At 39.0% G+C, this 24,933-nt stretch overlaps 1 protein-coding gene across 5 annotated transcripts in view; it reads left to right on the top strand.

Annotated features, from left to right (window-relative positions):
• Positions 1-6,507: 6,507 nt before the first annotated feature.
• Mecom (MDS1 and EVI1 complex locus) overlaps positions 6,508-24,933 on the top strand; it is a 44,204-nt gene continuing 25,778 nt past the window's right edge. For 2 of the 5 annotated variants that reach the window (XM_035451143.1, XM_035451145.1), the window contains exons 1-5: positions 6,508-6,571; positions 10,961-11,177; positions 15,423-15,570; positions 16,785-16,938; positions 21,480-22,836. In XM_035451143.1, coding sequence (XP_035307034.1) covers positions 6,523-6,571; positions 10,961-11,177; positions 15,423-15,570; positions 16,785-16,938; positions 21,480-22,836 — 1,925 coding nt within the window. In that variant the 5' untranslated portion in view covers positions 6,508-6,522. Of the gene's footprint in view, positions 6,572-10,960; positions 11,178-15,422; positions 15,571-16,781; positions 16,939-21,479; positions 22,837-24,933 lie in introns of all 5 variants that reach the window. The other 3 variants (XM_035451146.1, XM_035451144.1, XM_035451147.1) reach the window with 2 other exon arrangements.

Here is a 24,933-nt window from a genome sequence, read left to right as displayed (position 1 = left end):
AGTTTGCTGCTTGATATTTGCATGAGAAAGAACGTCCCACCATCCTTCCCATTTTTAATGCTTGGGACATGATGGTGACGTAACATATATAGGGATTTTTTTTCCTATTAAGCCTTGAAGAGCATAACCTAAAGTATGACGACCACATTTAAGTTGAAAACAGTGGCCTGATATATCACATGCACATTTGTAATAATCAGTGTTTGCATGTAGACATCATCTTTCATTCAGGAAAAGCTAAAAACATCATGTGCTCTGAAGGTTCTAGTTCCTTCTGGTATGAAGCCAGGAAGGTACTCAACAGCATGTTTCATGAGCCACCAAGGATAGTCAAGGGCAGAAGAAAAGCCTCCAACTTGGCAGTGCATCACCCAAAGATGATCTTTACCTTCTTTGTAATTTAATAGTGGCACTTTTGACAAACCATCAGAGACCACTTAGAATGATCAGGAAGTTTCCATAGAATCAAACAAAATGGCCAGTATAAGGAAAGGGGCCCTGTGGGGAGATCCCAAGAGGTTGTTAGACAGGGTACATAGGTCTGAAGGCATACTAAGTAGCTCTTCAGCACTCTCTTTTTGTAGAAAATAGAGCCAAAATAAATTCTGTTTTCCTTAATTCAGTAAGTTATATTCGGCTATTTTCTAAAATTATTAATAATGAGTTAAGAATTATACAAGAAACAAACTTTGATAACATCTTCGACCAACTTGTTTTTAGGATGTAGGCCCCACTTTGTCTTAATTGTTTTATTTATTTATTATGTATTCAATAAATTATTTTTTTTTTGGTGCATGAGTGGGCCTCTCCAGACATGCCAGGCAAACATGGGGATACGAGGCTATTTCACTCTATCCCAAGCCTCTCGATTCTTTTCTTGATTTGCTCTGTGTCTGTAAGTGTAGATGGAGAATACTACTGTTTGGAGAAACTAAAGGGTATTTGGCTTGGGCAAAGCTTAGTCATGATAGAGCTAACATTCTGTTGAAAAAGTTTATTTCCTGGCCATATCTCTGTTTTCGGAAGATGCTTCTCTGCCTCATAGTAAAATTAGAATCAGAATGCACATTATGATTTGTTCCAAGGTTAAGAGCTTGACATCATTATTGCTTTCCTGAGCAGGGGTTTCCCATATTGCTAGCTATAGATGAGGGGCCCAGACTGTGTTTCCTGGACTGGTCAAGCGTACACATATGGTCTGTGGACTCATGCTGTTGGTGCAGCACCAAGAATGACAGATGTGTTCACATCAAATGTTGACTCTGTTCAGAGACATGTACATTGTCACTTGGCTTCCCTACTTGCCACTTCCAAACATGCAAGTCCCACTTGGCTCTTCCTGCTTCAGCATGGTACTTTAAATGAAGCTGTAGAGAAACAAAGCATTCAAGCCAACTTTGGGAGTTGGAGGAAGGAGAAATCAGCTGACAGCTTCAAAGAGAAAAACACAGCAATAGCCTGAAAAAGCAGCTTCTCCATATAGATTCTGCAGGGAGTACATTTCTCTATTATTTCAATTATTAGAACTTCCTGAATAGGTTGAAGGTCACTCATAATTCACACTTCTGTCATTTTTAGACATGCCAAGTGCAGTCTATTATGCATAAATAAAACTTCCAGTGTTTGACCGGGGAAAATAAATGGAAAGTCATAACAATGAGGCCTTGTTCATCTTTTTTTTTTTTTTTTACTTTTTAGCAAATGGTTTGTTTTCTTTCTTGTTTTCTCCTGTACACTGAAGTTTATCTTCTAACTCAATGGTACAAACACAGCACTTTAAAGTGATCCATGCCTGGCACACTAACAGTAAATCTGTTCTGGAAGATTCTTAAAACTCCTATTCTGTAGGATAATGACCAAGAACATTCTACCTTTTGTAAGGACAAATGGAAATATCATTATTTCGCTGGCAGATTTGGCTGGACAGAGGCCTTGACAAAATGGCGTTAGTCTGAGTGCCTTCTGAGAACTACTAGCTTTTCCCAGAGTGCTTTTGAGTGTCTCTTCCCTCACTAGTGTGGGCTTCTTGAATGGAAGTAACTGACAGAAAGAAGCATTTGATGATATGTAATTATTTAAAGTTAACTTAAAATTTATCTTTATATAAAATATGTATAACCTAATATATAATTAAATGTAACCTATATTACATAAGTTGGAATTAATCTCATTATTAAGCACTATCTTCATGTTAGATACAATTAATACATAATATAGGATTGTTCGTATAAAGTTTCAAATTCCTCAAAAATCATGAACTTTGTGTCATTTATATGTTACATGTGAAATATATGTCTCAGTAAAAAATTATTCACATACACTGAGAGATAGTGGATTGCTCAGAATGTGAAAACTGGCTGCTCCTGCCCAAACCACTACTATGTTTATTTAATCCCTTGTTCTGCCTTGTTTTACCTGAATGGACCTTTTGCATTCAGAATTGGTTTTAGAATTTGGTTAATTTAATCACAATAATTAATATCTATAGTAAGCGATGCCTGTTTATTGTGTATTATATTTATGCCTTAAGTTATAAATGTCACCAGTACCAAAAGCGAACAGTTTTAGGCTTCCTGGTATTGTTTTTCAATTATGCAAACAGTAAAGAATTCTTTTAGACACCAGAAATTTTGCTAGTGAGCTGCTCTCACAAAGATTGGTAGTAAAAGACTATGAAGAACTCTGTTAATAAATCAATCATTATAGGTATTATATCATTATGCTTAGGAAGATAAAAATACAGCTTCTTGGAAGTGAAAAAAACACAGTCTACCCAGATAGTAGAAAAATTCAATTTTTAAGTCATGTGTATAGCATCTGTTTCTGAACTTTTGTAGCAGCTATCAAACTTAGAATTCTAGAAGAGATCACAGAGTTTTAGAAACGCAACTACTAGAATTTCCATGTACCTGTTTCTCACACTGTGAGGACCCATTCTGTTGCTTTTCCACTGTGCTGGGATGACCTTTCTCTCTCTACAGGAGAGAGCAACACAGGAAACCGGCAACTTTTGAATTAGTTGAAACTTATTTCTGAGCACTTGAGATTTCTATACTTGTATTGAATTCAGCATTAAACACAGGACATTTTAATCTTGGACTCTGTTAAGTTTTTCCACACAATTACAATGGGAAAGGAGGACTGTTAAGTCTTTTATGGAATTTAGCAGACTAATCATCTCATACTTTTCCACAGCAAACCCCTAGGAAAGTAATGTCTTTCCTTGTGGTGTAAACTCAGATGACACTGGGTTCACAGGCTTGCTGTGCAGTTGAATCTCTGAGAATGCCCTGGTCTTAAGGACAGTGTGTCTGTAAGCATCCACATTGGGAAGCGCCTGCATTGATTACTCCTGCTGCTGCCGGCTTTTTATTTACCACAAGATGTCTTTATAACATGAAAGTAGAGACACAGCGTTTCCTGAAAATAGAGACACGGTATTTCCTGAAGGAGGAGGTTCATTCAGGGTTGTGTTCCATCATTTTCCCATGCGATCAGTTTGAGGCAAAAAAAGGGTCATTTTATTTTGAATGCTTGTTAATATATTCCTATTGTTGTGATAAGGCATCTCTGGGCTCAAGCATTCAAATTATGCTTCAGTGCTTTTAAGATTAGAGGAAGAGCATAAGCTTGACTTCAGGAATTCTATGACCCTAAGGAAGGGCAGACAGCAAGGATCCCAGGAGCAGAAACACCTTGAGAGGAGAACTGGACCCGTGAGGGTGTGGAGGATGGGACTTCAAGGCACATTCTTATTGCTGTATGGGGAAGCATGCCCAGAATTTGCCCTCGTTATGGCTGGCGTTTGCCAGTTCTTTTCAAACCCCAGTTTCACGAGCACCATAAAAATTCAGTTAAAATTGAAAAGAACACCCTGAAGTTAAAATCCACTCTGCTTTGCCTTGTCTTTCATGGCCTGGAATGTCACCTTTTACCTCCAGTAAATAAAGCCAACGTCAACACTCTTCCATGTCTTTTATATTTTATGCACTCAATATTCTTCACATGACAATCTGGACACTTAAAGGGTAATTACACGAGTGATCTATGTCCTGGCAAAGAGAATTGTCTTCATAATATATAGTTGTAGTGTATCCATCATTTTCTTTTGTTCCTTGGACTGTTCGCATTGGATTGAGTAAATCTAAAATGGAATTAAAAGAGACATGATTAATAGGAGACTGCAAAGAAATCAAGATATCATAATACTTTCTTAAAGTGGCCTGACATGTGTGTCCAAGGAGCATTCCCCAGCTGAGACAATTGCACTGTTTCACCATCTTGCTTGCATTGTCTTTCAAACTTCACAATTTCCGAGAAGCTACTGAGAAGTCCTAATATGTCACAATTTAAATGTTAACATGCTGTTGCAAAGGAAATTAATAAGTTAAACCTGTAAGAGATACCAAAGAAGACGTGATTCAAACTGTTGAGAGACATCTATTGTTTTCTAAGGGGAAATAGAACTCAAGAAAGAATCAGGGTACTGAGCAGTGTTTAAACTGGAAGGTGTAAGGGAAGGCATACATGTGCAGTGATTTTCTTTTAATCTGGTAACTTTTTAGCAGGGCTCTTCCTATCTATGAGGCTCCAGCCAGAGGAGACTGTGATGGGTAGACACTGGGTGCAAGATGAACATGTTCTCTTTGTGGTCCCTTTTAAATAGAAACTGCAAAAAGGAGCTGATTCTACGATAGTCTACATTTCACTTTTGGAAAAGCATAGGAATCAAAGGTTATAATACAGTGTTGTTCAACACTACTTCCTGATTGACATTTTCTTTAAAGGAACTTAAGCTTTTTTTTTTTTTTCAAGAAAGAGACTAAGCAGGAAATATTCCTCATTGGGGTATTTTTTTTTTTTTAATTTAGCACAATTCCATGCTCTGGTCTTTTTTATAAAAAATAAAATAAAAATAAACAACTGGAGTTTAGAGCCACCTGCTGGGAAAAAGAGGCACACACTCCTCTTGTGTGAGGTCTTCAGCTTTTCAAAGGATAAACAAATAGGTAAATGTATCAAATGGATGAATTTTTCCATTGATGCTGTAAGACAATTTACCCAGATTTTTCCAGCTTGAAATGAGCAAGTGGTCCTGGGTACCAGATGCAGAGCAAGTCTGAGGCCAGTCTCAAATGAGCAAGCGGTGTCTTCTAGGTTGCTCTTCCTGTTTCTTGGCTGATTTGTGTTCTGTACTTTCTCCTAATATTTTTCCTAATTGTTTTGTTTTCACTCTTACATCTGCTCTGATGTTCAGAATATATCGGGGGTGGGGTACAATCTTGTTTATTTGTGGATTAGCTAGCTAGTAAAAGGGCTTATGTGTTATGACAGAAAAGCAGAATGCAGGTTTAGCATGAGAGAGATGAACATGCAAGACAAAATACAGGACTGATTCACACAGGTGTTGCAGAGGGCTATCATTTTTATTTTTATTTATTTATTTTTTTTTAGTTTTTACTAATTACAGTGTAACTTTCATTTCCCCCAAAATCTCCACCTGGTATTAAAATTGTTTAATAACTAACCATAGAATAAGATGAAGTATCAGTAGTATTTTAATGGTAAAATAAATTCGTATCTTGAAGATTTTTAAATGTTTCCCTTATCAGTGATAATAGCCTGGTGCCTGGACATGCAGGAGGCCATGACTCATCTGCCACTGAGCTCCTGGTAAAGACAGGCAGCTCTTAGAAATTTCAGATTGGGGTTCTTCATATAGCCCCCATCCCCCAAACCCTTCCAAACCACTAGTCGCCGATTTATTAAATCCTTCCTGACCTTACCACTTAGCTAGACAGCCAGGGCATAGGAACCCGAAACACAAGCCTGATTACACAGTGAGCATGAGTGGCAGGGCCTGTGTGTTGGAGTTGCAATCAGGAGCTGGGGCACAAGGGCGGGACCTAGGTTGGGGCTCACCTTTCCCATTGGTGGGAGTAGAAAGTAGTGTTTGAAAGGAAGGGACTCTCCTATGATTCTGTTCTTAGAGACCATGGCAATTCAGTTTGCTGCTTCCCACCAACCAACTCTTTTTGAAGCATCTCATGGAGAAAGGGTCCTTTGCTGACTTAGGAGCAACTCAAGTTAGCTAGGCCACTGCTGGATAATCAGGAGTGGTCCAGCTTTCGAAGGTGTGGCCTGCTAGGTGTTTTGAGGAAATCGGGCATGGGAAAGTTCTTTGTTAAACATTATAGGCAACTATATAGAAAACTTGTGTTAGGGAATTTAGTTTGTATACTAGGATTTGGAACAAGTTTGTAACTGCTTGAGAGATTTTTTTCCTCAACAAGATTTCTTTTTATTCTTAGTTTAGAAAACAGAAATCACCATTTCCTTTGATAAAAAAATTAAAGGGAATATGTTTATTAAAATATGAGAAAATGTGCAGCTGCCCTGGTGTATCCTGCCTTTTGTTAATGTTTGCTCCTGTCTGTCTTTCCTGCCACCTGTGCCCGATCTTTGAAGATATTCTACCGTGTAGTCGCAGACATAGCTCCTGGGGAAGAGCTCCTGCTGTTCATGAAGAGTGAAGACGATCCCCATGAGCCCATGGCGCCTGACATCCATGGTGAGTGTGGTGTGCAGCACCCAAAGCCAGCCACTTTCTAGAGACAGCAACGTGTCCAAGAGGGCCCTTCACACCTGTGGTTTCTTCATTAGCTTCCTTGGCTTCACAGTGTCCTTGCTGACAAATGTGTCATCTCAGTATGGGTATTTTCTGCAGTTGGCATGTCACTATTGTGATGGAGAAACCAGTTAGCTGAGGTCTAACCTGAAGTGCATGGAAAAGGATTTTGAAGACCTGGTTAGAACTATCACCTTCAGTTTTATCAATTCCCTCTGTAAGAATCCTTCCATGCTTTAAAGAGCTTTTATTGTTCATCTATCTATCTATCTATCTATCTATCTATCTATCTATCTATCTATCATCTGTCTATCATCTATCATGTGCATGAGTGTTCTGCCTGCATGTTTGTATGTGCACAATATATAATCAGTGCCTACAGAAGCCAGAAGGGGGTGTTAGACAACATAAACTTGAGTGATAGAAGGTTGTGAGCCATCATGTGGGTGCTGGGATTTGAACCCAGGTCCTGAGCGACAGTATCAAGTGCTTTAAGCCACTTCTTGAGAGTTATCACAAATAGCCACCAGTCTTGGAGCTTTCACATTTCACAAAAAGATCAGTTGTCTCTCCCACTTCTATTTCTATTACTGAGAAAGTACTTCCATAGGAGCAAAATTTTAATCAGCGTGACCGTGTGGGAGGATGAAGGAAGAGATCCTGGACTAAAAAGTATAGATGAGGAAATTTTACAGCCAATGGAATTATTCTGTGCAAGAAGCCTGTCCTATATCAAAAGATGGAGGCTCTAGATAAATATATAGCTAGTAGTGATGTGTGTTCAGGACAGATTTAGGACAAACTGCTGTGTGTCATTGAGCTGAGACAATGTTTTCTCTTTTTCCTTCCAATTCCTGTTTCCTAATATAATGTGACTTGGTTCAGCACAGTATGTTGAACCCAAAATACATTAGAGTACTTTTTAATTGAAAGTATCAGAGTCAGGTTCCAGTGACACAGAGAGAAGACCTTAGCTTTGAGTTTCTATGACGGAGCTGTCATCATGGTTAATTATTTTCATGCAAGCATTGTCCCCCATAGTTGAGATCCATCTGTCTCTTTGTAAAGCATCCTGGTGGTTTAGGGGTATCTTTGGGATGTACATTTTCCTATTGGAAAGTCTGACATGAAGTTGCCTTTAGAAATCTAGACTTCCCAGTCAGCCTGGTGGAGTTTGAGCCTGAATGTGGAGTCTGGCCTTGCTTAGATAATATCAGGTGCTTAATTATTAAAAATATGTAATCTGGGGCTTTGGGGGTACAATGTTTCATTTGTACATTACTGTTGAGTCCTAGATGTTTTTAAGCAGTGTTTTTTTCTTTAAAGTAGAAATGATTAATTTGCTATTTTCAAAATGCCCAAGTGCAAGTAATTATTTAATTCTTAAGACTGCCAATCATTAAAGCAACCATGGTTTAAAGTATTTGGGGGGCTAAAAAGATAGTTTGCCTTACAAGCCTGAAGACCTGGGTTTGATCTTCAGAAACCATGTAGAAGAATCTAAGAGTGGTGGCGTGTAGTCTCAGTGATTAAGAGGTGGAAACAGGTGAGGCTCTGGGACACTGGTTGGTCTGCTTAGTCAACTTAGTGAGTTCCAGGCCAGTGAGAGTCAAAAACAAACAACAACAACAACAAAACAAGTACGTGGCACCCAAGGACTGCCACCTGAGGAGTCCACTCACGTACACTTATACATGCACCTGCACACACACTTTTTTTACAAACTCATTTATGAACACATATATACATACATACATATTTCTCCACAAAACATCCTTGAACCATTAGGTGCTTGTTGTTCCAATGCATAATATCTGTTTTCAAATATAACCATGTACTACTGATGTATAAGATTAGAATAGTTAGGTGTTTATTTAGGTTTAATATTTAAAAAAATAAATTTAAAGCATATGCATTCCATATCATCTATATGCTGGATATAATATGCTTTGCATATATTGTATTTTTAATCATTTACACATAGTTTAAAAGTTCTTGAGTGTGGTAGCATATTGATTTTACAGATTGAGGAACTGAAGCTAAAGGGAAGTAAAGTATCTTGGAAAAAAACATGACCAGCATGTAGAGTCAGCCTCTAGGGCAGTGTCTTTGTTGTCTAATATCTTAAGCTCTTTCCATGCATTTTCCAGCCTGTAAGTTTCATTTCTACGTGGGTTCCTGGATGAGATTGGAACTATAGATCTTGAAAGTATAGATGGTGTTATAAACCTCAGAAAAGTTTTCTTTAGTTAACATTGTTGAGATTTCTGTCTCTAAGGCAGAGGAGATTGACTGTAGATACATCCACTCTCTGTGAGGCAGAGGAAATTGATGGCAGACTTCATCCATCCTCTGTAAATCTCTGCATACAAAATAAAGACAGTGCTATCTGAGTCCGGTGCCATTGCTCCCCCTGCTGCACCACCACCCATTACTGATGTGGTTTAAGCTAAACCCATGTCTTCAGTGGTAGCAGGCTCTTGATGGGTCTCTCTGTTAGACTTGCACCACTGCAGATGGGGGGAAATTCTTCTACAGACCAAACCTAAATATAGCCCTGCTTCCAGCTTCTGGTGAAATTCTGTTCCCCTCTTAACACAAACCTGAATATTGTTCAGTAACATCCTTTCCCTCCTTCCATGTGGCTTATACACCTGGCATATTTCACCACAGTCTGATCCTTCTGTGAGCTGAGTGTCAAGACCTTCATCCTTAGTGCACACTATCTCCATCTCACCTCATTGACTTTTACCTACTATAAGCCCTTTGTTAACCATTTTCTCCAATCTAGTTGAGTTGGGCAGTTAGTTCCCTCGGGGTTTCTGAGTTTTCATTTGTCACAGCATTTCACTCATGCATATCCCTCTGAGTTTCTTGTGTATTCATTCCCTAGCAAAGTGTCTCACAATTTGGTAGGTGATTACAATGTTTTCCCCAAAACCTTTAGTCAATTAATAACTGGAGAATAACGTCTTCCTTGGTTATAGGTCTGCAAAACAGCCTATGTGTCATGGCATTACTATGGGTGCTTTTCAGCTTCATGAGATATACACAATGCCTCTGGGATCATATCTGTGACCTCCATGGACTGTGGATTTTTGAGTGGGCTCTTAGCTATTGAGTAGAAAGGGCAGGAAAAGTGTCCTTTGTCTCTGACTTATGAAGCACCTTATTTGTATTTTCCACTACTGTCTATTTATATATCTATCAATTTAAAGTGTAAATTCTTGTTTTCTATTTAACAAAGCCATGCCAATTGCCACTGGCCCCAGAGTACAATAAATTAGCCTTGAAGGGTGTTAGAAACATCCTGTGCTCTGTTCTAGGTAATGACAGTTTACTGACAATGACGGGTATAATTGTGGCTCAGACAGGGCCTCTGTGTACACTTGTGTCTTTCAAGCAGCATGCCATTGATGTAAGGAAAAGTGGAAGTGAGTTCAAATTCTGACACAGCTACTTATCTTTTGACTCCATATCTGACTACTCGGTTTTCCTCAAGCTTTAGTACTGTTACCTGAAAATTTGGGTTAAAACCAGACCTGTATTTTCTTGGACTTAAGTTTTAAGGAATATGAGAAACTCCTGTGCTGAGTTGAGAGAATTGATTATGGCTAATAAGTAGTGATTGTTACTTTTACTATCCCTAGAACCTGCAAAGGTGTTTAGGTGTTAAGTTTTATTTGAACAGATCACATTGTAGCCACAGTAAATGCATTATTTTTCCAGATTCCTATTGGGGTCTTTACATAAATTATTTTTAATTTCCAAATTAAGCTTGGCTTGGGAGAAATGGCAGTCAAAACTTCCAGGGTTGGGAAATGGCTCAGGGGGTAAAGTGCTCACTGTCAAAGCATGAGGACTTGAACCTAGATCCCCAGCATCTATGTAAAAGCCAAGCATGGCTGTGTACATCTGTAATCCCATCAGAGGTAGAGGCAGAATCAGGAGTATCCCTGGGCCTTGCAGGCCAGCCAGTTCATCAAAGTGGTGAGCTTCAGGTCCAGTGAGAGCATCTGTTTCAAAAAGCACAGTGGGGAGCAATAGAGACAGACATCTAACAGCAACCTCTTCCCTCCACATGTGCACAAGTATTTGGGTGAGTCCACTCACATACAGATAGCCTCCCCCAATCTCTGTCCCTCCCTCCCTCATTCCCTCCCACATCTTACACACACACACACACACACACACACACACACACACACACACACACACCAAAGGCAAACTGTGGATTATGTTTTGTGTAACTCAGTAAGACAGCAGGTTTATGGTGGCAATTGATTCTGGGCCCTAAAGTGCTAGCTAATAATACTCGGACTGTCTCCACAGAAGAACGGCAGCACCGCTGCGAGGACTGTGACCAGCTCTTCGAATCCAAGGCTGAACTAGCAGATCACCAGAAGTTCCCATGTAGCACACCTCACTCAGCATTCTCCATGGTGGAAGAGGACTTACAACAAAACCTTGAGAGTGAGAGTGACCTCCGAGAGATCCATGGCAGCCAGGACTGTAAGGAATGTGACAGAGTTTTCCCCGATCTGCAAAGGTTAGCAAAAGCCTGTTGAACATGGGTGCTTGCTCTGCAGCAAATTGTTAGCCTGGAGTTTGACAAGTTTGCTCTGGGGAAGATCAGAGCTTCAAAAACCTGGCCAGATGTGCTGGTGGCATGTTCAGGGATCATCGCTTCCTTCAAACTTCTTTTTCACAAGATAACTACAGTGAACATGGGTCATTTTTTGTCAAACAGAAAATATTCCTTCCATCACCTTCCCCTTTCATCCCTGCCCCTTCCCCATTTTCTTCCTAAACCTAGGGATCCAACCAGAGCCTTGACTGCATTAGACAAGGGCTCTATCATTGAGTGACATCTCTAGCCTATTGATGTTATAATTTAAGTTGGGTTATTGTGAACTGAAGGGTTCACTTTATGGGAAATGATGACTTTGAGAAAAAAAATAGGTAGTGATATGCCAAGAATAGTAAAGCTACTTCTAAGTCATTTAACTGAGTAAAAATCTAGACTTTAGAAGATACTTTTTGATGGAACCATATACCTCAAGGATTTAATTCAAATTCATCATCAAATTGTACATCTATAAAAGAACAAGAATGTGTTCAGTTTACTACTGTAGTATTTTCTAAAGGAAAGGATAGCACCTAAAGGATAGGAATCTAAATGAAGCAATGCTTTAATATTTATCTTTAAGAAAATGAATATCAAATCTAAGTGTCATATTTGTGTTGCATAGCCCTTTGAATTTTAGAATGCCTTTTTATTTGAGTGAAGGAAACAACACTGAGGCCTCCCTTAAAAAAACATGTTGACAACTGTGCTACAAAATGCAACTTTATGTTCAGAGACAAATCCAGAGGTGTGTGTGTGGGTGTGTGTCCAGAATATGGGATGCTGATCAAGCTCCACAAACCATTATTAAATTGTATGAAAAGTATAGGAGTCCAATCAGGGACCAGCTGAAGTGCCTCTATGCTTATGGAAGCAATGCACTTTTGCTTTTTGAGGACTTGCTTCCCTTCCTCCTTTTGGATGTGCTCATGAGGGCTATGAGGGTGTGGGGTACATGTGCCTGTGCACATGTATGTGTTGCTATATGAACATGCATGAGGAGGACACAGGATAAATCTTGGCTATCATTCTCTGGAATCTGTCACCATTTTTTTCTTTTTTATTCTGAGACAGGGTTTCTTTTTGGCCTGCATCTTACTGAGCAGGCAAGGCCAGCTGATGCCTGCAAGCTCACCCCAGGGATCTTCTTGTTTCTACCTTTTATTCTTGGTTTCAAGTGTGTGCCACAATGTCAGCCTTTTTATGTAGGTGCTAGAAAGAAACTGAATTATCTAAATGGTCCATGCCCCCTCTTTTAAAATCAGAGCAGTTGACAGTGATAACACTATAAAATAGTAGAGATCTTATGGTACACAAGAGAAGGGAAGAATAAAATGGTCAGTTGCTTTGTCATCCCCTAGTGAGTGCTATGTGCTCACAACATTCTCTTGAAAGTAGACCACACCCTTGTATTTAGAAAGAATAAGACTCAGAATACATGTCAGTCTTCTCCTCTGAGACTCAAGGATAAGGGTTCCACATACGGCAGTGTGTATCAGAAATGTCTTGCCCTCCTTGGCTACTGAGGATAGACAATCTCTGTCACTGCAGTTGTTTCCAAGGATGCCCCTGACCCAGACCATGTTCAGTGCAGTTACTGCCATCTGCCCTACCTCATACATTAACTTTTCAACTTCTTTAACAAACAGAGGACTGTCTATTGCTGACAAAGATAGGGTCTTCCTTTCCACACCACATCCCTGCTCCATCAGGGACTTTGTTTTCACTAAGATATCATCACCTGTGGTCAAACATCAGTGTTTTCAACAGGATTAATTCACAGGGCCTCAAAGTGAGTTCATATGTTACTATGAATAGGAAGGAAACTATAGAGAAGAATAAATGTGGGAAAGGCATTTCTAGTTTATGAAGACATGAAAGTAGGTGTTTATCTCTTACCAACCCCACTCGTAACTGCAAGGTATTCTTAGGATAGGTCTTAACTGATATTCAAATACAGACTATGGATTTCACAGGAAAATGAGACAGATATTAAATGTTTATTCTTGGCAGTTTTAATACATTTTTATTGTGGAATGCTTTAAATAGGTGCAAATTTGAGAGAATTATGAATTTAAAAATTGCCACTGTGTTGGCTTCCACAATTACTACAAAAAGCCAGTGTTATGTTACTTCTCTACCTATTTTGGAGTATTTTAAACAAATTTTGGACATTATATTTTTCTTAATATATATATTCTTAATATGTGTTTAACACACATATGTCAGGATGTTCTATAGAAATTTAAGACTTTTATAACATTGTTTTGGTAGTGTACTTTATAAATAATAAGTCTGACATTATCATTCTGATAGTTAGAGCTTTTAGGATTATTAGGAACAGGAGTTCCATACATTACAGTTGATTGACAGAATTATGTCCACTTTAATCTACTAAGTGTCCTTCTTGTCAGATTCTTCCTCTCAGGCTACCTCTCTCTAGATATTTTCTCAGGAAATTTTTTTCCTTGCAAATTCTGCTGTTTATATGTCCTTGGTGGTATCTAACATCTTCCCTCTTTCTTTCTATTGTCCATAAAGGCATCATTATATCCTAAGCCTTGACTGGGAATTAGGTTCATTGGTTTAACAGCATGCATCATTGACATTATCATTTATTTATATCAGGGAGCACACAACAGATTACCTGGATTCATTCATTAATTAGTGACAAATGAAGAACTCCAGTTTCATCATTTATTATAAGGATTATTTAATTCTGTGTAGAAAACTCCTTATTGTGTATTTTGCCACCCTAAAATAAACTTTACATCTTAGGGAAAGCATTAAATGTATATGTACTTTCCCCTTTGTCTTCCGGTTTTCACAATAATCATCCCATTAGGGTGACTGGCAAGGTTTTGTTTGTATATTTTGAATATTCTTTTTGTTAAAAGACTCACTGTTATTGGTGCTTAACATGGACTACCTTTGGACAATGAACATCTTTTTAAATTGGCATCCTAATTTCTCTTGAGATCATCTGTCACTTTATTGCTATTTGTAATAACAAAATGTTGAGAAACTAGCTTGTGTGCTCAATCAGAATGGAAATGTCCTAAGATTCCCAGGAGCTCCCGCTACTGTACATGAGTGTAGTATGCTAGTGTGCCACTGACGATGTGGTTAATGAACAAAAATATTGCAGGTGTCTGCTAGATACAGACATTGTCTACACCTGCTTTTCATTGTATTTGAGTAGGGTCATGTACCAACTTAGAAAAGGGAGCCAAAATCTCAAGAAAACAAAACAATCTAAACTTTAAAATGCAGATAAATCATCTTGTGAGAAACTTCTAATCATGTTTTCCTCCCATTAGCAGTCAATACTATATTTTCTTAAATTCCATATGCTTATGCTTTCCCTAATAGTTCAAGAGTTATCTATCTATCTATCTATCTATCTATCTATCTATCTATCTATCACATTTATCCATTGTCTGTCTGTCATCTATTATCTTTCATCTATCAATCATCTATCTATTTTCTATCATATTTTCCATCCTCTCTCTGTCATCTGTCTATCTATCTATCTATCTATCTATCTATCTATCTAAGTATCTGTCTATCATCTATCTTCCATCTATTCTTTTCCACCCTTATCATTCCAGTTGACACCACTGTCGTCGTCATCATCTCTTCTCTATCCCCTTGTATCCCTGTGTATGTATCCACACACCCACACAGCTATATCAGGACCATAATAGAAGTTACTTTCAGTTCTCTTTTCTATGACTAGATATATAAATACTTTCATATCTAGAGGTTACATATATTAGAGAAAATACCTACCTCATATCCTTAAGCATTTTATTAATATGTTTTATATTTGAATGAAGTAGATAGCAACAATCAATGTTGCTATTAAGGTTATGTCACAAGTCTATGATATATAGATAACTTTCAATTATAGTCCTAAATTACCAAACAATCCTTGATAGCTGTGTTAGATTTATTCCTAGCAGGGCTAGATCTGGTGGGAAATACTGTCTAAGAAACATAACATGTACATGTGACCATCACAATCTATTTCTTCTCTTTCCTTTACACTTGGGTGTCTTTCCCTCTCAATTCTTTCTTTGCCAGGGGATCAGTAATAAAGTAGAATTCTGTTTATGAATGTTTCCTTGTCACCACATCTTATTAAATCAATTGTTCTCTTAACAGCTTGGAGAAGCACATGTTGTCACATACGGAGGAGAGGGAATACAAGTGTGATCAGTGTCCCAAGGCATTTAACTGGAAGTCCAATTTAATTCGCCACCAGATGTCACATGACAGTGGAAAGCACTATGAGTGTGAAAACTGTGCCAAGGTACAGTGAATTTGGAGGCTACTCACCTCTTCCTAACTTCCTCTCTCTTAGTCCATCAGTTGTTATGCTATATAAAAAACCTTAAAATGGGGAACTATAAATACCTTCAGAAAAATAGACTGAGTGTTGTATTCTGGCATTAGCAGAGCACATAGAAACACTTAGTGGTGGGTGCCCTTTTATTTCTGTCTGGGAGGTATTGAAGCTTAATGCTGAGTTACAGAACTAGGTGTGAGACATCCCTGGTAAATTCCTGCTTCTGCTACTGACTTGCCAATGTGTAGTTGTTTTATAGCCTCTTGGGTAATGAAAACTGTATCCAACGTGTGTTACTTTTTTCTTTTAATAACTATTTGTGAGGAAAGTCACAGGAGGCTTCTGGATACTTATTCAGGAACAACGGGAGACTCTGATTTGTTCAGGTTTTCCATCTCATCCTTCTTGAAATCACAGCATGGTTCTCACTGAACAGTTCAGGGCCTCTGTCTTAGTGGTCAGTGCTGCACAATACTCGGGTGACATGATGGTGCCCCATTTGGGCCACAGAGTTAGCTACAGTGATGGCCATTCATAACTTTCATGGTTTTTTTTTGTTTTACATTGAAAATAGAGTTGTTTTGGAATCTTCGCTTTCTATTTCCATAGCTTTTTGTGGCAGTGGAAATGGGGACATTTGAAATAGTCTTCAAGGATATTTTATTACTGAATGTGCTACTGGGTTTTCATTTTTTACTTAGTGAAATGTCTAAAGGAGAAGTTCCAGATTGCCAGAAACATGCAGAAGAAACACTGTGTTTGAGTTTAACTTCTCAGGGAAATTATTTAAATTGATTTGGGGTGCTTTCATCAAAATCTTCCAAATCATGTGTGCAATGTGTCCTTATTTTAAAGTGTAGTTTTAAGAATGGCCTGGACAGAATTTAATCTTTAGCCCTGGTTACTCAAAAGGCCTTGACTATGGCTGCTAGTTTATTCATTATGTGGTCCAATGAGTGACACTAATGGATAACCTGTTATAAATGGAGAGAGCTGCGTACTTTCTGGTTTCTTCCTTAAAGGAGTGTCTTGCACTTTGGAAATACAGCTTTATTTTGGTCTTTGGTGAAAACAAATAAAAACAAGACAAAGAAAATTTTGCCCTGGGATATTGCTGGTCTTCTTTCTTGTATCTCTGAGGGAAGTTTCTGGATTAATCAGTACTCATTTCCTAGCAGGTTTTCACGGACCCTAGCAACCTTCAGCGACACATTCGGTCTCAACATGTCGGTGCCCGGGCACATGCTTGCCCGGAGTGCGGTAAAACATTTGCCACTTCGTCAGGCCTCAAACAACACAAGCACATCCACAGCAGTGTGAAGCCCTTTATCTGTAAGTTTTGAAACACCCCAGCCTCCTCTGCATCTATCTCTTCTTCAAAAGGCTCTGCACTCAGAAGCATGGCTGCCTGCAGCCATTGTGGGTGGGAGGGGGTTGCCCTCTTAGCTTTTTGTGATCCAAACTAGAAGGGTTATTTTATATTATAAGAAAATATTTTATAAGCAGATCCATGGCATTTTGTCTATAATCCTTGGGGGTGTTTTCTTTTAGATAGAATCAGTATCAGGTAAAGAACAGAGAAGTCACTAAATAACGAAAGGCAAGTCTTCCGAGGTGTAGGATTTAGTCAAGACAATTAGGTTTATCTCACATTATAAATGTTCGTGGCTTTGTAAAACAGCCAACAACAGATTTCACCAAATGATTAAAAACCTGTTCTGGATCTCAAGGAGCTGGAAGAACTCTGCCTGACAAGAAGGCTTATGTTGCTGTGTGTGTACTAGAGTGTATATGTGCATGGTGGGGTAAATGCTGGAGAGTGTGTGTGGAGGGGGTAAATCCTGGAGAGTGTGTGTGGAGGGGGTAAATGCTGGAGAGTGTGTGTGGAGGGGGTAAATGCTTCCTACTCCTCCTCTGCCTGTTGCGTCCATTGCTGATGGGTAGTTCTGGGCCACTTGAAAAAGCAGAGTATTTTCTCTTTGATGCTGGACAGACTCTTTATCCCACCCCCTGCACTCAAGCAGATTTACAAGCTGCATGCATTCAGGGGACATCCCTTCTGCCCACCTACTTGGCACACCCCAGACCAAGCACTTTAGTAGCACACTTCAAGGAAAGGAAAACTCAGTTCTTTTGTTCGCCCCTGCAGGTCTGTTTCTGGGTTGTGCTGCAATAATTCAGAAGGCAAACCGTTTGTTCTTAGTTCATCTAGGCAGCAGCTCTGGGGCTCTTTGTTCCCTTGCTCTGGTGGATGTGTAAATACAGGGAAGAAGTGAGCTGTGCTACCAACTTCTAAACTAAATTTTGATCCAGATGTGGGTGGGATTCTTTGAATCTTTACCAGCACCTGGCAACGTCTCTGGTTTTCTGCTTTGGGAACTCCATGAAAACCAGTTTTATCTCTCCTTGGCTTGTTTGTTTATTTATTTATTTTGACAAGCACTGATGGTTTGCAGTAGGTATCCGAGACACTACTACAAAACCTGTTGGCAAAACACCTAATTTTCTGTGCCAACGTGGAGTTGCCAGAGACTAACTGTCCTGTTCTTTGCCTTGACACAACCTTCTTTTGTGCTTCCAAGTGCCAAGAAGTTCTCGTCTTTCCTTTTCTAGTGTACAAGAGAGTCCTGTTTTGCTTAGATGTTCTGTTCCTTGGGTGGAGCGAAGACAACCAGTAGATAAACAAAGGGTGCCCTGAGCTTCTTGGGGAAGCTCTGATGGAACCATGGGAAATTACATATACAACAGGAATTTGAGATTTCTTGTCTAAAAAGAAAAAAGAGAGGAAGGAAGGAACAAAGAAAGAAAGAAAGAAAGAAAGAAAGAGAAAAGAAAGAAAGAAAGAAAGAAAGAAAGAAAGAAAGAAAGAAAGGACTCTAGGCCACAATTCCTGGCAAGCCTGTTTGGAAGTGCTGTAAGCATACTTTATTAGTTAATTTATTTTAGACTCATCAGAAATAAATGTTGGTAAATTTTATGTTTTGGTGAGAAGAGCAGAATAAATTACAAGGAACTCTGATCACCTATTCCATGCCTTTTCTATTTTTAAAAACAGAAGTCAGAAAGCGTAGACTCCATTGTTCAGCACTTGTCTGTGCTATGAACCACGTTAAAGTCAACTGTTCCACTTTCAAGTATCACGGATTGCTTTTTCTTATTCAGACTGCATCCAATATTTCCTTGAATGTATTCTCAGCAATTATTGGTAAATTTAAATAACAGATGACTTTCTTCAAATATCAAATCTGACAGTGAACCATGGAGTAATTACAAATAATGGCCATGCAATTTCTGAACAAAGGGATTTAAATATAGGAGTGGCTGTGAGACAGAAAGGGTGGAGGTTCACCTATGGCTGCTATCTGTTTCCTCCTCAAAGGCCACACACCATGATCTGGCCCCAGTAGTGTGTTTATGACAACTGTCTCTTATTACAGTGAGCACAGGGTCCCTAGCGCTAAGGTAATTACTCATTGCCTTTAGAGCAATCCCCAGCCCTCCCAAATAGAAACCACATGCTCTAATAGACAGAGTATATTCAAAATACCTCTTAATTTGTTTAAGAAGGAGAAAGATGCCATGTTAACTGCAGGCTAATTCCTTGTTCCTGAGAAAATTACAGTTGAGTGTAGACTTTGACATCAGTTGAACCATTGACCTGGAGCCTGGCTATTGATGTATCAGTCCAAGCCTTCAAGACTGGTAAACAATGCTCCCTACCAAGGAAACACCCAGATTCTATGTTTTGAGACCAGACACAGACCTGTAACAAAAGGTCCAGACAGACAAGTCAAGTACATCTTCTGTTATTCCAATACAGACACTGTGGATTTTCTTAAAGCTGTCATGCTATAGGAAAGAAGATGAGAGAACAGCATTTTATTTATAAAACATTGCAACCCATGCCTTTACAATTGATTGACTGCCTGTTAAGAATTTTCTCATAGTACCTTAATGCCAAAACGATAGATTTTTTAAAGTATATTTTTATGATTCCAATAATATATATACACATACACAAACACATATATACATATATATACATACATACATACACACACACACAAACACACACACACACACACACACACACACACACACACATGAGTGCTTGGCTCCATTCTATAAAATAATATATCAAGACTTTTTTGGAATTGTCCATAACTGAAACACAAAAATACAATCATGTGTAAGTCTGATCCCTCCACTCTGGAGATTTTATGTAGTGTAAATAGCACATGTGTTGACAGAGCCTGTTGAAATGCTGTTAGAACAGGCAGGGCAATGTTGTTTGATAGAAATCTGTAAAGAGAGCACCCCAATTTTCTTTTCCTGCTTAAATCCTTGTGACAGTTTCTGCAGAGCGGTAAATGCTCTGCTCCTATTAATGAGCACACTGATATACAGCAGTACTATTTAGTCTTTATCAGCAAAAAACCGGAAATGCAATCGCTTAGGACTTCCTGTTAGTGGAGGGGAGAGGACAAAGCTCCAGTGAGTTTAGCTTGACTGAGTTCTATGAAATCTCCTTTGTATGGACTGTTTTAAAAATTGTCATTGGTTTGATTCAAGTGTTGAACTCAACCATTCCACACCCACAGCCAGCCATCACTTGAAAGCAGTAACTGTTGAATTTTGTGTTTAAATTTTTGAAATCAATTTGTTTCAACAATTACCAGCAAAGTATATCACATTTCAACATGGATAAAACATGAACAGAGGCATTAAATTAAGCTGGCACATAAAGTAACTCATCAACAGTAAAGTTTAAAAAAAGGTGTGATGATTAGCAATTTGATATTATAATCCTACAAGACTCAAACTGAGTAAAGTATCACTTGAAAGACTGAGAGTTACAAAGTTTGACCTTAAAATATACTTAGAAATATTGGCACATCTGTGAGAAGAGGACACGCTACTTTATCGACAAATTCTTGGTTGAGGGGGATAGTATAGTACCACACTGGCTGCTGGGTTCTTCCAGGATCGGAGTTTTCACAGCCCTCCCCTCTGCTTCCCATACTTGGCTATAACACACAGAAGTCAAGCCCTGAGATAACCAAGGAAGATACAGCCACAAGTGAGCATGTTTCCCAAGGATGGGGGTTTCATGTGCAGGAAGGTTAGCACAACCACTGGTGTGAGGGGAAGTCAGAGGACGTGCTCATAGTTCATGGGAACCAGCAATGCAGGATGGGCTACATTCAATTTAGTTTCCTTTGCAGGCTTAAAATAGAGCCATTGTAAATTATGTCAGTCTTTCTCAAATCATGAAAATGATTGTTAAAAAGGTCTCCCAATACACAATGTGCATTGTTGTGTGGCTTTGATGTGTGAATGATGAGAGTGCATGATATAATACTAATGAAGTAGTGGGAGAGTGGCCTCAGCCGTTCCCCACAGGGAGAGGTGATAAAGGTGAAGTATGTGGATAAGGGGAAGGTTGTTTACTCCATCTTGATGCCTCTAATATAGGATGTTAGAAGTGCTATGAAGTTCTCATGCTTAATATATCTTTAGTTTTTTAGATCCTGCTAGTGTTAGCAATCGGGTGTGGGATGCATTGCATTCTGGAATGTGAATTTTCCACAAATATTTAAACACCCAAATATTATGTGAAATATTGTACAGCCGGGGTGGGAAACATTTATGTTCTCTTTGTGAAGTGTTTGTGCTGCTTTGCAGACATTTGTCAGTTGGAATTTAGTAAAATGGGGTATTTTTTAATGTTCAGAGCATCCAGATTGGTGACTCCAAACTTCTATTCCTGGCTTCCTAACCGAAACTATTCTGGGTAAACCACTTGTGATACTTGCTGAATTCAGAAGCAATTGTCATAAAGCCTGAGACTCTTTTTTGTTGTTTGCACACAGGTGAGGTCTGCCATAAATCCTATACTCAGTTTTCAAACCTTTGTCGTCATAAGCGCATGCATGCTGATTGCAGAACCCAAATCAAGTGCAAAGACTGTGGACAAATGTTCAGCACTACGTCTTCCTTAAATAAACACAGGAGGTTTTGTGAGGGCAAGAACCATTTTGCGGCAGGTGGATTTTTTGGCCAAGGCATTTCACTTCCTGGAACCCCAGCTATGGATAAAACGTCCATGGTTAATATGAGTCATGCCAACCCGGGCCTGGCTGACTATTTTGGCACCAATAGGCATCCTGCTGGTCTTACCTTTCCAACAGCTCCTGGATTTTCCTTTAGCTTTCCTGGTCTGTTTCCTTCAGGCTTGTACCACAGGCCTCCTCTGATACCTGCTAGTCCTCCTGTTAAAGGACTATCAAGTACTGAACAGTCAAACAAATGTCAAAGTCCCCTCTTGACACATCCTCAGATACTGCCAGCCACACAGGATATTTTGAAGGCACTATCTAAACACCCACCTGTAGGGGACAATAAGCCAGTGGAACTGCTGCCCGAGAGGTCCTCTGAAGAGAGGCCCCTTGAGAAAATCAGTGACCAGTCAGAGAGTAGTGACCTTGATGATGTCAGTACACCAAGTGGCAGTGACCTGGAGACAACCTCGGGCTCTGATCTGGAAAGTGACCTTGAAAGTGATAAAGAGAAATGTAAAGAAAATGGTAAAATGTTCAAAGACAAAGTAAGCCCTCTGCAGAATCTGGCTTCAATAAATAATAAGAAAGAATACAGCAATCATTCCGTTTTCTCAGCATCTGTAGAGGAGCAAACTGCGGTGTCAGGAGCTGTGAATGATTCTATAAAGGCTATTGCGTCTATTGCTGAAAAATACTTTGGTTCCACAGGACTGGTGGGGCTGCAAGACAAAAAAGTCGGAGCGTTACCTTACCCTTCCATGTTTCCCCTCCCATTTTTTCCAGCATTCTCTCAATCAATGTACCCATTTCCTGATAGAGACTTGAGGTCGTTACCTTTGAAAATGGAACCCCAATCACCAAGTGAAGTAAAGAAACTGCAGAAGGGAAGCTCTGAGTCCCCTTTTGACCTCACCACTAAGCGAAAGGATGAGAAGCCTTTGACTTCAGTCCCCTCGAAGCCTCCAGCAACACCTGCCACAAGCCAAGACCAGCCCCTGGATCTAAGTATGGGCAGTAGGAGTAGAGCAGGTGGGACAAAGCTGGCTGAGCCTCGGAAAAACCATGTATTTGGGGAAAAGAAAGGAAGCAACATGGAAGCAAGATCAACTTCAGATGGCTCCTTGCAGCATGCGAGACCTACTCCCTTCTTCATGGACCCCATTTATAGGTAAGGATGATGGGAGAGGTTGCTGGATGAAACAGATATATGAAACAGAGACTGTACACTGTATCAGTATGTCTTCTTCCAGATCACTTATTGTTATTGTCATTATTAATGGTGGATGAGGTCTAATCTTGAGAAATCAACTTCTATTCAGAAGTTGACAGGTTAAGTTTGGACTTATTTTTGGACATCTCTGAAAATGGTGTTTTGGAATAGGCCCACAGAATTTTTTTATTTTGACAATAAACTTATTTTTAAACATTTTTTGGGGAGTGGAAAATATGAGAAAGTCATCTTGAAAGCAAGCTGTCAAGTGGCAGAAGAATGAGGCTCCTGGAGGATTAGCCCAGAAATGCATGGCCATGTAAATGGGTTGCTTATTTAGAATAACAGGAGACCTAGAGCAGCCAGTCTCCTCTTTCTTAACTCACTGACATATCTTAAGTATGTGTTACTCACATTCTTTTTCTAAATAAATCTCTTAGAATCCCAGTAAGTGAAATATTAATCACAAAACAGCTTTGTATATAGAGAGAGTAAGTTGCTTTAAATGTGTCTCCATTTAATCTCATCACTATCCAGTTTCCTTTACTATATGTAAGAATTGTATAGGCAAAGCATATGTTTAGTAAAATGTGTTTCAGTAGTATACTGTAATAGCCACCATTAAAAATGATTTGGTTTTAAATATTAATTTTCTTTAACCTTTATGTTTATCACACCTTTTACATATTACAGGAATTTTCAATTTACCTTCTAATTAAAAATTTGAATATCTCAAGATGTCATGGAACATGTGACTTTTTGTTGAACTTATTTAAAATAGGGTTATTTTCATGTTGTATCCAATATTTCTGAATGAAGAGAGTTGGTGTTGTTCTTTCATTCAGTAATACTGATGGATGTCCCCTAATTCGATAAGTGCTAGAACTGAAAGTCCTTATCAGTCAATGCCTTCTACCCATATTATCTACAAAGCATGTGGAGAGTTTGCTAGTACATGAAAGGGGCTATCACTGTTTCAACAAGAGAAAGCGAGGAATGCAATACGAAGGACATGGTAACATGTATTTAGGAGGCTGGGGCTGGAGGATCACGGTCCAAAATGGCCTTGTGCTACCAACTACATATTCCAACACTTAAAAAAAAATCTACTGTGTCATCTTCATCACCTGTGACCACCCTCAGCCCATGCTTTCTGTCTTCCATTTCAAGGCTCCAGTCCTTTCATTTTATGAAAGAGAAACTTGTTATGAAAAGTTCTAACACCCAGTTAGCTCTAACATGCCATTGTGCGGTGGAGCTCAGTTTTGCAACCTCCAGATATTTCACCTGGAAGTGGACCTCCTAATGTCTACTTCAATAGTGAAAATAGTATATGTAAAACATAATATAAATAAAATGTCTTGAACTCATAGCTATTCTGTTTTAATAGCATTTTTGTTTTGTTTTATTCTTGAATAGCCCAGAATGGCCCCAAACTCACCATGTAGTAATGAATTTTAGCTCCTAACCCCTTCTTCCATTTCACAAGTGCTCCCTATGTCTGGCTTTCAGTTATAGTTTAAAAGTATACTTACTTAAAAGTTTTTAAAAGATAATTGCCAATAGCTGGTGAAATCCATTTCATTTCACTTCCATCTATACCTATTTGCAAATAGGATGTGGAACATGTTTATCATTTTCTCTGAACCCACTTCTTACCTACCTCTGAAAGGGAGAGAGAGAATAGCTATTTCACATATATGTTACATATAAATGTATATAACTGAGCATATCTTGAATATCTGCCACAGTGACTAGTTAACTTAGAAGTTCTCTTATTCCTAACAGGCATATTTAGGAGAACTACAGAGGATATTTGGGGATGTAATTTTTTGGTAGAAAATGGCTTCAATTAAATTAGCCTATTTCTCCCCAATCATTTCAAATTCTTCAGACACTCTTGCCATGTCTGAAACAGAAGAGTCCCAAAATTATACAGATGCCTGTAACTCAGAAACTCTGCAGGTTTCAAACTCCTTTGCCACCTGAGTCATTGAGTAGGATTTTCCTTTATGAAGGGGACTTTCTCCCATGAAGCACCTAGAATTGCCTGAT

This window comes from Cricetulus griseus, assembly GCF_003668045.3.
Source record: "Cricetulus griseus strain 17A/GY chromosome 1 unlocalized genomic scaffold, alternate assembly CriGri-PICRH-1.0 chr1_0, whole genome shotgun sequence".
In the NCBI taxonomy this organism is placed as follows: Eukaryota; Metazoa; Chordata; class Mammalia; order Rodentia; family Cricetidae; genus Cricetulus; species Cricetulus griseus.
This window is presented reverse-complemented; position numbering and strand designations above follow the sequence as displayed.